The sequence below is a fragment of the Temnothorax curvispinosus genome, unplaced genomic scaffold (assembly GCF_003070985.1).
Source record: "Temnothorax curvispinosus isolate PA1 unplaced genomic scaffold, ASM307098v1 QBEX01011229.1, whole genome shotgun sequence".
In the NCBI taxonomy this organism is placed as follows: Eukaryota; Metazoa; Arthropoda; class Insecta; order Hymenoptera; family Formicidae; genus Temnothorax; species Temnothorax curvispinosus.
In genome coordinates this window covers 2,087-16,593 of record NW_020221009.1, presented here as the reverse complement: position 1 = coordinate 16,593, position 14,507 = coordinate 2,087, and the positions used below count along the sequence as shown (strand labels likewise).

The 14,507-nt window shown below is 38.1% G+C and overlaps 1 protein-coding gene across 1 annotated transcript; it reads right to left on the bottom strand.

The window, feature by feature from the left end:
• Window positions 1-3,250: 3,250 nt before the first annotated feature.
• On the bottom strand, window positions 3,251-4,861 carry LOC112461267 (probable 18S rRNA (guanine-N(7))-methyltransferase). Its single transcript, XM_025026444.1, has 3 exons — window positions 4,844-4,861; window positions 3,899-4,377; window positions 3,251-3,275 (listed from the first exon to the last, which is right to left on the bottom strand). Exons 1-3 carry the CDS (start codon window positions 4,859-4,861, stop codon window positions 3,251-3,253), a joined length of 522 nt encoding a protein of 173 aa, XP_024882212.1.
• Between the last annotated feature and the right edge of the window lie 9,646 nt (window positions 4,862-14,507).

Here is a 14,507-nt window from a genome sequence, read left to right as displayed (position 1 = left end):
AGACGATATTAAGGTTTAAAGTTCAAAGTGTATAAAAATTATTCTTTTTTTTTTATATTAAATAAATAAAGCTCAGAATTTTGTTATAATATAAAAAAAAAAAATTAACAAGCACAGTAACAACTGTGCCGCAATCAACACGTAGAACTACGTCTATTAGAATAGAACATATATGGAAGAGGCATTGAACATCGAGTCTGTGTCCGACATCGTGCGAGAGAGAAACGTTAATTGTGCGAGAGAGAAAGGTAGTGAAGCCTAATCGTCCGCAATGCGCATACGCAGATATCGATAACCATATAGTACTATTTCATGTTAAAGTATTCAGCGAAAGAAACTAGACGTAGGGCTACGTCAACTGTCAGTTGACGTAGTTCGACGTTGTTGGCACAAACTGTGCCGCAAGCAACAACGTAATTTTTTCGGGAAATAATTGATCGAATTTCAAAATGTGAAAGCAGCAACTTCATAACATAACACAGACAATTTCATTCATTCACAACAATCAATTGCACAACATTCATCCATTCATTCATTTATCAATTTATCCATTCATTCATTCATTCATTCATCCATTCATATATTTATTTATTAAATCCATTCATCCATTCACCCATTCATCCATTCATCCATTCATTCATTTATAAATCCATTCATCCATTCACCAATTTATTCATTCACCATTTATTCATTCATCCATTCATCCATTCATCCATTCATTCATTCATTTATGTATTTATTAAATCCATTCATCCATTTATTCATTCATTTATTTATGAAATTGCGAAAACCCATAGCTTACATCGAGATCTTTCAAAAATTATATAATAAAGTATATTTTTCTTTAATACTTTTCCAGAACAAACCCATATCGAAAAATTAACCACGAAAACATTTAGCTTACATCGAGAACTTTCAAAAACTATATAATAAAGTATATTTTTCTTTAATACTTTTCGAGAAAAAGAAAACGTTGCATGAAAACGTTGCAAGAAAACGTTGCATGAAAACGTTGCATAAAAACGTTGCAAGAAAACGTTGCAGTCGTACCCCCATACCCCCCGAGAAAGACGTAGTTCTACGTCAAAATAATTTTTATACACTGAACTTTAAACCTTAATATCGTCTAAATAATTATATTTATGAAAAATATATAAGACCTTTTTTGTAGATCGTTAAATTTTCTACAAAAATATGTATTGATTATTTCATAATTTTTGATAGTCGATATTATAAAATTTATCAAACTTTGAATATCTTTTGAACGGTTGAATTTATGAAAAAATGATAAGAGATTTTTTTTGTAAAGCGATAAATTTACTACAAAAATCTATGTGAAGCAATGCTGTATTACTGTTTGTTAGATAGTTATAAAATTTTTTCTATCTTACTAAATGAAAAATAACAAAATCGCGATAAGCGACCTGTTAATATTAATTAATATTAAGGGGATCCTGCAGCCGTATGATTTACCGACATTATCGTTAACCGATGGATTTTTTAATTGGCTTTACAGAATTGCAAGTTTTTGGTCCAGAATTAAAGTCCGCACAAAAATCTAGGGTGGAAAACGCGATTTTATATCAAAAGCACCAAAAAATTAAAAATATTACTTATTGGGGCACATACACAGCTGTCACCTGACGACAATATTTGCTTAAAACAAAAATTCTACAGTTTATACGTACATACATAATGTTTATCATCCACCCTTGGGAAAACATGTAGGAATAATATCGTGTAAGTAGAAGTAAGATTCAATGCGTACAAAAAAAGATCCATCTAATAATTATTTTAGTAATGCAAATACGGATGCAAATGACAAGAAGAGCAGCAACAATAGTTGCCGGATCTTGCGTAAGATGGCGAGCAATCGAAAAAAGGACAGATGTCATTTTGTTAGACAAAGACAGATATAGAGAAAACAAAATTGGAAAGGTTGACATTATCGACATCGAGGAAGTTCGCCAGTCACTGCAGGATCCCCTTAAGGGCTCAAACTTTAACAGGTATCTTATTTTACCCTCCTGCAAGTATATATGCTATTCGTGAAATAAAAAAAGGCATTGTTCCTTTAAGAAAAAATATGTAATTTGCAACACGCATCTGCATACTTTTTCTTAAAAGCAACTATGTCTTTTTTTCATACCGATTCGTCTCATTATTCTGTGCATAAAAGTACCGAAAACTTAATGTTTTACAAGATATTTTGTATTTTATGTCAAAATATACTAGAACTTTCAAGCCTTATAGTTCCAAAAGTTCTTAATTTTGAAAAACTTTTGAGATTAGCTACGAGAATATGCATTGAAAAATAGGGGTTTCCATTTAAGAAATTAAAGGTGTCGTTTACATGAGGTTTAAACGACCATCCATGGTTAAACCAATGACACCATCTTATGGCCCCCTCGAAACTAAATAGCTTTTGTCTGAAATATTTTTTTCTCCCGGGCTTGGTTCTCGAGATATTCGACTGGATGGATTAAAATGGTCCACCCTGTATAATCAGATCCAAAATTTGGGTACTATAAAGTACTAACTTGGGTATACTTAACATAAAGATAAGATCATATTTCTAAATTTCGGAGGATTCTACGACGGTGGACGTGGTGGTAGCACTATCAATCAAACATTTAACATGTGGTAAAATGTTTGATTGATACACGCGCGCGCGCACACACACACACACACACCAACACACACACACACAACGTTCGTGATGAAAAAAGGCTGCAAACGTTTTGTTTTTCCTTTACTTTTATTTTTATTTTTATTTACACGCGTCGAAACAGAAAATTTTTTTTTTACACGCGTCAAAGCAGAAAATTTCTTCTTGTAAATCCATGCGAAACATGCATGGGTACAATGTATAATCAACGGACATTATATATATTTCAACTTTTATTTATTGTATTACAATTATTAATAAAATTATATAATTTCCTTCATTCACGGTCGTACTTATTCGTATCCTGCGCCGTGACATGTCATAAGTACGTTCCGAGCTCATGTGTACCAATGGGCCTGCTTAGTCTGCCTAATATATTAACATTTTTTGTCATATTTTGTAAAGGTTTATCTATGGTAATTTCATAAAGGAATCATTCCGCCGCACATGATAAAAATTGGAATACATTATACGTAGAGTTTAAAAATGTAAAGATTTTTTGCATAAATACATTGTCATATTTATATTTAACAGACTGTTAAATCTACGTATAATTTTCTGCAAAAATTAATGATGTTACAATCACGCCAATATTTGTTCTACTGCCCTAAAAAATAAACAAAGTTTTATATATATTGCATAAATATACATTTCAGACATAAAGAAACGAGTAAGAATTAAAATAACAATTTTAGCCGAATAAATATATTATAATTTCTCTCTACAACTAATTTTGCATGTGAATATCTTAATGAGGACAAAAAAATGATTTGAAAATGTTCTTTATCAATTCTTTTACAGACTGCGGAGAGAGTGTTACAAGATACATGTGGTGCAACAATAAAAGTAAAGTTTTATGGAAATGCATCTATCGGATTCTACAAATACAAATATCCCATGAAGCTTTGCGAGCAAAGAAGTTATGGTGCTAAATATTTTATTTCTTAGTCAAACATATGGATGGAGATATCAACAATAACGAAGTATATCAAAATACCAGTTGGATCATGAAGAATTAGAAAAAGTATTACCTACTGGAGTACAACAGAGTATTTCACAATTTATGTTTACGTAAAAAAAAATAATAATAATATAAAATATTGAACTCATTCTTTGATCTCTTATTATTAATATTGTCTATTATTACCGTAATATTAACATTATAATTAGCGAAATATTTAAAATAATTGCAAATACAAAATAAGAGAATAACGGACGAGAGGATCAAACCTTCTTGAATTAGCGACGGTTTGTCTATCTTCGTTCTCTACGCCTAGTGCCTTTGGAAGCGGAGCAGCTCCTCCGGTCATTAAAACTAAGAACATTTTCTTTGCTTTTGCGGTATTCGGAAAATCGACAACCACACCGCCATAAAAGCCAGCTTTTGTGGCTTGTGCCGTGATTAATTCAACCTGTTCACCGTTCTCTGGATAGAATTGTAACACTGCTCTTGCGCTTCTTGACAGGCATGCATACAACGTTGAGAAGAAACGATATAAACGTTTTGTAGGATTGTGCGAAGTTTTGCTTGCATAGCACAACCACTGAAGCGCAGAAATATTGACAGCCCCATCAAACGTACCAGCTTTAAATAGCAATCCTTGACCTATATCTCCCAAAATTAAGTCACCATCTAATTCTCTTTCATCAACAGCTACGTCGAAAAATAATGTGTTAATATGATTATATATCAAGATATATATATGTATCTTTCACGCAAATTTTTACAGACAGCGTTACTAGCAACGTGCACAACTTTATTTGAGGTTATAATTGGGTACAACATTCATCGCACGATACTGTTATAATTGCAAATCGGAAACGTACCTCGAGTCCAGCTCTTCTGCGATCAACGAAGTCGGGATCGAACGTGTCAGTCGTCACTTTCTGCCAAGCGTATAGAATCTTCTGTTCCGGCAGCGGTGCAATGGTAACACGATGTAGGGATACGAAATCTCCAGATGACTTCCGGTTCCGCCACCGTGGCGTGCGCACGGTGACGAGTTTTCGCTCGCATTATAATTGTTGCGTGTACTCGAATCGCGGATTATTGGATTTATTCTGCGCGCTCTGCGTGTACAGGCGCATCCGCTGTTTTCCGGGAGTCATTATTTCCGGGGCTTTTCCTGGTTACTGCGTGTGAGAAATCTTTCCTTCGCGAGTGGGGCAGCTAACCTCACTCTTAGCCGACATGTCGGCAGGGGACGATCCCCCGTCCCCCGTTTCGCCTAATTATGAAGAAATAAGAGACGATTTCCAGTCATTTCTGTCGCAATCGGAGAAAAGTAATCAGGCTACAACAGAGAATGTCATGGATGTTGTAGAGGAAACGAGAAAGCGTTCCCTTCCCATTTCTTCCACCGAAGATGAGGAGGAGACTATTGAATCCATCTCGAATGTTAAAAGCAACAAGAAGAGGCAAGGCAACCCTACTACATCCGGTTCTTCCCCGAAGTAAGCAGGAAAACAATCTCAGGATACACCGGTACAACCAAAGATGAAGGCAGTTAATAAGGGGGTTTCTAACCTGCCAAATAATAATCAGGGCAATAAGCCTGGTGCAAGTGAGATTCCAGTTATATATGGTGCTTATACAAAAGCTCCTTTCATTGTTTTTTTTCGTATGCCTACGGCAAAGGACCAGCCCAGAAAACGCATCTCTATTCTTACAATGGCAAAGAAACTTATGTCAGCAAATGTGAAATATGAGAGTGTTGCGCCTTTCTCGTTTAATACATGGAAAGTTACATTCCCGTCAAAAGCTGCGGCTAATGCAGCTCTCAAGAATAAGTATATTAAAGAAGCTGGATTTTTAACTTATATCCCAAAATATAAGTTAACTCGACAATTTGTGATTAGAAGTATTCTCCTTGATTTCTCTCTGACTGATTTAAAAAATACAATCGAGGATGAGAATCAAGACATTCTTATTCTGGATCTCTTTAGACTAAAAAGAAGGGATCGTACTACTGGTATATGGTCGGACTCGCAAGCGGTCTGCATTCAGAAGATGGGAGAGGATCTTCCGGATCACATCAAAATCTTCAAGACAATAGTTCACACGTCACCATTTCAAAGGTCGGTACGGATGTGCTTTAACTGCGGCCTTTTTGGACACTTGGCAAAATTTTGTGAAAAAAATCCTAGATGTCTGCAATGCGGAAGCGAGGATCACACAAATTTTAAAGAGGCTCTCTGCATTAAGCCAAAGAAGTGTATAAATTGCGAGGAGGAGCATGTTATAGCAGAGGTAGAGAGGAATGTGGTGAGGGGGTAGCCGGAATAAAGTAGCTTGATTTGAACCGTACGTTCACACTTTATTGTTCTCTTAACACGAGGACGACCGGTTGCGATGGCGTTACAGACGACTCTGTTCTAACTTGGGGGGAAACTCGTGGTCGCGCGTACAACGCTCGCAGCGCACCCGACTATAGCCGAACATCCTCGAGCGTCTCCGATCACAGCATCGAGAATGCTCGGCTTCCGACTAAAGGCCGATTCACAGATGCGCGTCAAACTATTTTGCCCTAACAGAGCATGCTACCAGTGACAGGAAATGTCCCAAATATTTGAAGAATCTCGAGATCTCAAAGGTAATGGCTGTTGACAACTTGCCCTTCATGGAGGCAAGGGCTCTGGTACAGAAGAGGGAAAAAGGCTGTCCGTTCGTCGATGATCGGCGACCACCAGTTTTTTCTTCGAAGAATTTTCCTCCACTTCCTTCGAAGGGAGGGATCCAGATGTCAAACATTCCGGCTAGTCTTCAGTCTAGTCCAAGAGGAAGGTCATTTGCTGCAAGTCTTACCCATTGTGCTCCGGAAATCTCATCCAGGCTTCTGGAAATTATGGAAAGGGCGTCTGCCATGAAGCAGATAGATGTCTTGCTGAATAGGCTGGAGAATACCTTAAAACTTCACGAGGGAACCACCAAGGAATAATGCTAAGTTTTTTTCTTTTCTTTTGTTTTAGCGCTCTTTTTTTTATATATACAGGGTGTCCGAAAAATCGCCTACTCCACTTCGGGAGGTGATTCGGGACCCAAACACAAGCAAAAAAGTTCATACAAACATAGGTCCGGAAATGAGCCGTTTCCGAGTTATAGCCACTTTTATGTTCAAAAATCGTAAATTTTTATTTTCAATTTTTTTAAATTACAATTACCAAATTCTCTCAAGTTTTTGTCTACATTTCGAAAAGACGCTATTCCCGGTACATCTCGATTTGGAAAAGACTGGATGTATAATCTTCTTGCCTCGGCAGCATTACTTTGAGCAAGACCATACATAAGATGCATATCAGCTAATTCATTAAAACTTAAACGATCCATTGATGAATACGGAAAGGTTAGATATACAACCTAAAAGTAAGGTGTTGTTAAATAATAATTTGAAACTTATTGAAAAGCCGTGATTTACTTACTGATTTTGAATAGGCGTGAAAACAACTGATTTTGAATAGCCGTGAAAACAACTGATTTTGAATAGCCGTGAAAACAACTGATTTCAAGTAGCCGTGAAAACAACTGATTTTTTTTTTTAAATAATGTAATCGTTACAAATATTGAAAAATTGAAAAAAAAAAAAAATTAAAAATATTTAAAAATAAAAATTTTTAATTTAAGAAATAATTAAGAAAGAGGGATGCCAAGCGGATTCTAAATTTTGATTTTAGAACATAAAAGTGGCTATAACTCGGAAACGGCTCATTTCCGGACCTATGTTTGTATGAACTTTTTTGCTTGTTTTTGGGTCCCGAATCACCTCCCAAAGTGGAGTAGGCGATTTTTCGGACACCCTGTATATATATAAATTTTAAGTACTTTGATTTATATCTTTTTTTGCACTACATCCTTGAGCGCATCTTATTATTTTGTATAGTTATCTATTTATATCTACCTTAAGGAGTTACTCTTACTATTTCTTTCACTTATATTTGTTCTCTTTATTACGCTTGAAATGGATAAATTTAGACTTGTACATTGGAATGCACATTCTGTTTTACAGCGTTTTCAGGAATTGGAAAAGCAGAGTACATTGTTCGACTGCGCTGCGATCTCGGAGACGTGGCTTAAACCGCAATTTAGCTTCATGATGAGAGGATTTGATACGGTTAGACGAGATAGAGTTATAGGCAGAGGCGGAGGGGTGGCTATTCTGGTCAGCCACTTTTTGAAATACAGAGAGGTTTCCGTGTTGGAGGACTGTGCGGGTAAAGTAGAAGCCTGTGCGATTGAGATTTTTTTCTCTGATATGAATCTTTTTATTGTATCTTGCTATAAGCCTCCACAGAGTGGCCAAATTTCTGAGAATGAATGGGTAAAATTCTTTACTCAGTTTGACGACCCTAATGGTATTGGAACTAATAGATGCATGTTTGTAGGAGACTTTAACTCTCATAGTCCGGCGTGGGGATCTTCCTTTCTCTGTCAGTCGGGTAGATCAATGTCTTCGGCAATCGAGGATACAGAACTCGTTCTTATAAGCGATGGTGCCCCGTCCTTTCTGGGTAACGTCTCGTGCGGCCCTTCAATCATAGATTTGGCATTTTGTCATGCTTCTATCGCTCCCAAATTCAGATGTCAGACGCTGAACGATGCCTGGGGTTCGGATCATTTCCCGGTTTTGATTACGTCTTCGGTGAGCAAAGGTTCCTCTTTTCCCCCACGTAAGCGAATTAAGCTATATAATAAGTATACGGATTGGAAACTTTTTAGTTCAGTTATGGATAAGGATCTTAGACTCTTAATGTCATCAGAACAACCTAGTCCTACAGTTTTATATTCATCGTTTTTGGCGATTGTGGAAAAGGTTTTGGTGGAGGCTTTCCCGGGAGATCCTCGTAACCCTCCTCCTTCTCCCCCTCACCCTCCTTGTATTTGGTGGACTGAGGAGTGTGATGCTCTAGTAGCCGAGAGAAAAACAAAATTACAAATTTTTCTGGAAACAGGTAGGGCTACGGATTACGAATCTTACAGGAATCAATGTACTGTGACAAAGAAGGGTTTAAAAAGGATTAAACTTGAAGATTTTAAGAAATTTGCAGAATCTCTTAGAAGGGATACGAATCCTAAAATAGTTTGGGACACTATGAAGAGATTTGATTCTAGATGGAATCGAACTGAGACGGGTAAAGCTGTTCCAGTTGAAAAAATTGAGAGTGTCCGTAATCAAATTGGCGACCTTTTCCCCCCGTGGGTTCCCCCGCCCCCTCCCATCAATTCCCTTAATTCTCCGGGGACAGACCCCTTTATGGATTTACCTTTTCTTCCTGAGGAGCTTGATTGGGCCTTGGAGTCGGTGAACATTAGGTCTAGTCCTGGACTAGATGGTATTGATTACAGGATTATTAAGAATTTCTCCCCTTTAGGCAGGTCTTTTCTTCTTAGAATCTACAATCTCCTTTATGAGGAGGGTAGTTTTCCCGAGGAGTGGAGGGACTATCTGGTCTTTTTTATCCCGAAGCAAGGTTCCAATAATAAGTTCAGACCTATATCGCTCTCATCGTGTCTATGTAAGGTCATGGAGAGGCTAGTGACTAATAGGCTTCTTTAGTGGCTAGAGGTCAACAAGCTCATTCCGGATTCGCAGTACGGGTTTAGGAGACAAAGAAGCTGCCTTGATAATTTGACAATTTTATATACTGATATCTTGACAGGGTTTGAGGAGAAGAGAGCCATTCCCGCTGCGTTTCTAGATGTAAAATCAGCCTATGATTCGGTTCTCCCGGATATTCTTATTGATAAATTGGCCTCTCTTGGCCTTCCCCCTCTTAGTAAGGCGTTTATTTATAATTCTGTCTCTTTTAGGAAGGTTTCATGCTGTTTCCATGAGGTGGATAAAAAAAGATTTGCCTGTCGGGGTCTTCCGCAGGGTAGCGTTTTGAGCCCCATATTATACTCTATATATGTTAGTCATATAGAAAGATTGATACAGAATGATGTGCACTTACTTCAATACGCGGACGATATTAGCCTTTACTCATCCTCCCCATCGGTGACAATCGGTATCAGAAATCTGGAACGTGCCATTAGACAAATTGAAAGGGGATTGAAAGAAATCGGATTGGTACTATCTCCGCTAAAGACTCAATTTTGCGTTTTCAATAAGACTAGAACGAAAATCAATACTCCTCTGAATGTTTCGGGTGTAGTTATTTACCCTTCTGAGGTAATATCTTTCTTGGGAGTCATTTTTCATAAGAATCTAAATTGGAAATTTCACATGATGAAGTTAGAAAAAAAATGTGCCAACTCAATTAGAACTCTTAAATGCTTAGGTAGGAAATGGTGGGGTTCTGATCCATGAGTACTGAGAAAAGTATATAGGGCTTTGGTCCGCTCTAGATTGGAATATGCGGGTTTTCTTATGGACTCTGTTTCTAAGGATTTATCCACAAAGTTGGACAAGATTCAAATGAGAGCGATTAGACTCGTTATTGGTTACAGGGGATCCACTCCCCTTAACGTTATGCTTGCGGAACTTCGAGAACCCTCTCTCTATTGCAGGCTTAAATACTTAGCTTTGGGCTTTCTTTTTAGAGCTTGGTCCAATGCAACACACCCTCTCATTGAAAAATTGACACACCTAAATGATATCCGTCCCATCCTACACGGGAAGCGTATGAGTAACCCCTTTTCTGAGGCATTGTCCTCCTTCCAGGAATATGTGAATCATTTTCTTCAGAGGGAATATCCGATATGCTATCCTAGAAATTTTGAGGCTCTTTTTTCTCGGTTGGAGGTGGATGAGATTTCCGGAGATGTAATTAAAAGAGATATCTCTCCTTCTGACAAGTTTAACGAGTTATTCGGTCAGGCCTTGCTTTCGAGCAAGGCTATATTTACAGACGGTTCTATTATAAAAAAGGAGGGCAGGGACTCTGCTGGTTTCTCCGTTGTCCTAGATTCAGGTACCATACTCTTTAGGTCGTCCGCTCTTGGTTTCTTGTCCTCCTTTATAGTGGAATCAATGGCCATCTTAAAAGCTCTTCAGATCTGTGAGGAGCAGGAGTGGTCTGAAGCTTATATTTTCTCCGACTCGCTGTCCAACCTACTTGCTATCTCTTCTAGTTATAAACCCTCTCGGGCCTCTTTTTTGATCTTAGAAATAAGAAATCTTCTGGTTGAATTCAAAAGAAAGAATTGGAATATAAATTTAGTCTGGATTCCCTCGCATAGAGGTATAAAGGGAAACGAGCTTGCAGATAGGATTGCCAAGGCGGCCTGTGACGATCCCCGGGGTGACTTTAGTGAAATCCCTCATAGAGAATTAAAGCGGTTATGGAAAAACGAAACCTTCAAAGAGTCAATCGAGTGGGGTTATGAGGAAAGGATCTTCAGAGGGTCCAGATTTTTCTCAGTCTTTTATGATCACGATAACTTCAACTTTAGGACGGCGTGGTTTGATGGGGTGATTATGAAAAGAAGAGCATTCACAACTATTAATCGTTTGAGATGCGGTCATACATCTCTCCGGGACAGTTTGTTTAGGTTCCTCATCGTGGACTCCCCGGACTGTCCATATTGTGGGGAACTGGAGACCCCTGAGCACGTTTTCTGGTCTTGTTTTAAGTATGACGAGCAACGCGAGATTTTGGTAAAGGCCCTATCCAAGTTATTTGGATACGGCCCCTTCTTATTGGAGTTTTTACTTCAAATCTCATCACCGGAGGTGGCATTCATTCTGGAGGAGTTCATTTGCTCATTGCCGATTTTCATTTGATACAAATCCTCATTTCTTATGATTTGTTAGGTAACCTATACCCAATTTATGGTCCGTTAATTATGCGCCGTCGAGGTGTGCTCTGCTTAACTTGAGTTGATGTACAAGTTTTCAAATATTTAGTCGTATATTTTAGTTAGTAGATATGAATAGAAATAATTCGTGCAACTGCAAGAAATGTTTTTTTTTTTTATAATTCTCTCTTTTATTTTTATTTGTATTTTCTTCAATTAATAATTTTTAGTTTTTTAAATTTTTTAAAATGTTTATAATTTTTATATCTAGATGTACCTTAGTTTTTAATTTTAACAGTTATCATATTCTTAAGTGTATTTTAATAGATTCTAAATTCTTAAGCTTAGTTATTAGTTGCGGGCTGTGATGTAATGTTTAGGATTTTCCGATTAGACAAGGAGGGGACTTCCTTCCAATTTTTTAGGGGCTGTGCGCGCGGATGCGTGGATGTCTCGCCCCCTTTGGGGCGACATTCCCTTGCGAAATAATTATTTTACTATATGCTCCATTTTTAGTTAAATATGAACTGTGATTGGGACGCCTCTATTGAGGCGTTCATGTAAATGACCTTAATGTATGTAGCTGCGTTACAACTAGTTTCGCTTCATGTATGTAGACCATATGGGTTCTCCCCATGGTCCTTCTTTTATCTGAATAAAAAAAAAAAAAAAAAAAAAATCTCCAGATAAGAGCACGAAGCAATTCAAATTCAGTATATCGCCGGCATGATTATACGGTGTACTGCCGTTTCGCGTACGCGCGTGCGGCTCGTGCAAACGTTATTAACGCGCGGCCGCAATTGCGCGGCAAAAACGTCTCGTGTGAACAGGCTCCTTGATCTCAGTATCAGCTCCCTGCCGTCAATATAAAAAATAATATTGTATATTAGGTTATTAACCTGTATGTATAAACACTCACGTAAACGTAGTAAACAGTAAATAGGTTATTAACCTGTATGTATAAACACTCACGTAAACGTAGTAATAAACAGTAAATAAAATAAGTATAACAGTAATTAATCGTCGCGTCGCGTAAAGAGTCACGGTCGGTCTCGCTCCGCACGTACTTCGTAGGCTGCATTCGGGGAGCGCGCTATTAGCGCTATTGGGGTGACCTCCTTTTGGACAGGTAACGATTCGACACCGCTTGATTAGACACGCACTATTGGACACGTAACTATTTAACACCGCACGATTCGACACCGCACGATTGGACACCGCATGATTCGACACCACACAATTCGACGCGAACATTGCACGATTCGACACCGCACAATTCGGCACCGCACGATTCGACACGAACATTGCACGATTCGACACCGCACTTTTCGACACGCACGATTCGACACTGCACGATTCGACACCGCACGATTCGACACGCACAATTCGACACCGCACGATTCGACACGCTCGATTCAACACCACACGATTCGACACCGCACGATTAGAAGCGAGAGCTGATATAAAAAATTAGAAAGTAACAGAACTCGCAAAAAAAGATAATAAATGAAAAGCTATTACGTTTTTTTAATTGTGTTTATTTTTAATTTTATATATCATCATATACATAGTGTCATCATATACATAGTGTCTCACGCGAGTTCCACGCTGCCTACAGGCGGTATACACACACACACACACGGGGGGGCAAGGGGCGGCCTTTGGCCCTTTCTCCCCCGCACCCACCCCGCCGGTAGGCAGCGTGGAACTCGCTTTACAACTTAAAGTACATGCTAAGTTGTAAAGCGAAATTATAAAGTACATGCATGGGGAGGGGAGAGTGCAGGGGAGAAAAGCCCTCCTGCTCACGTGCACTCACGCATGTAAGCCCCCTTGCACCCCTCCATGCATGTGCTTTATTATTTCGCTTTACAATTTAGCATGTACTTTAAGTTATAAAGCGAGTTCCACGCTGCCTGCCGGCGGAGGTGGAAGGCGGGAGAGGGGCCAAAGGCCCCCTTGCACCCCCGCATGTGTGTGTGTGTGTGTATGCATATAACATCTACAATTTAATATAGTCAGGATAAACTAATAAAATAATCTATTAATTTATTCTGACTATCCTGACTATATTAAATTGTAGATGTTATGCATACACACACACACACACACACACACACACACACACGGGGGGAGTGCGAGGGGGGCCTTCGGCCCCCCCTCCCCCGCACCCACCCCGCCGGTAGGCAGCGTGGAACTCGCTTTACAACTTAAAGTACATGCTAAGTTGTAAAGCGAAGTTATAAAGTACATGCATGGGGAGGGGGGTGCAGGGGAGCAAAATCCCCCCGCCCACGCATGTACTTAAACGAGTTTATAAAGCGCGTCATGAACCCATGTGGCACCTCGTTTCGCGTGGAAAGTGTATGCGTGAACTATTTTGACATATAGGAAAATAATTTATATATATATGCAACGTAATTGGAAAAATTGTTAGACCGATTTTTCCAATTCTAACAATATAAATTATTTATTGAAAAAGAAAATTAAAAACAGAAAAGGAAATAAAATATTTATAATTGTATTTTCTTTTTTCCTATTAGTTTTAATAATTTGTACAAAATTAACAATAATAGAAAATAGAAATACCGAAGATTACATAGAAGTTTGAAAACAAATAACAAATACTGTACTTTCATTATCACGCATGTGTCAAAAAGGTTTGATTATTTTTTGTTCGTGCGCGTATATTTTGAAAAAGGCTTCGTCTAACTTAACATTACTACTTACGCGGTGCTACTAATCTACAAAAATTAAATTGTGTTGCCTAGGGATTTTTGTTAGTACCAACGTTATCCCCTCTACTTTTTCGGGAAACTGTCGTGTAACCGATTTTAACATTTAAAAACTCGATAATTATTGCGAATACCGCAAAATGGTAGGCGATTTTTATGTTAATCTCGACTCCTTTTACCTTTCGACAAGCGTTGGGTAGTGCTTTGAGACACTATGTATATGATGACACTATGTATATGATGATATATAAAATTAAAAATAAACACGATTAAAAAAAACGTAATAGTTTTTCATTTATTATCTTTCTTTGCGAGTTCTGTTACTCTCTAATTTTTTATATCAGCTCTCGCTTCTAATCGTGTGGTGTCG

Coding starts and splice junctions, on each gene's coding strand:
- LOC112461267 (XM_025026444.1), bottom strand. Junction 3,276..3,898: donor ACCGTCGCTAATTCAAGAAG/GTTTGATCCTCT, acceptor TTTATTTTTTAG/GGCAGTAGAACAAATATTGG.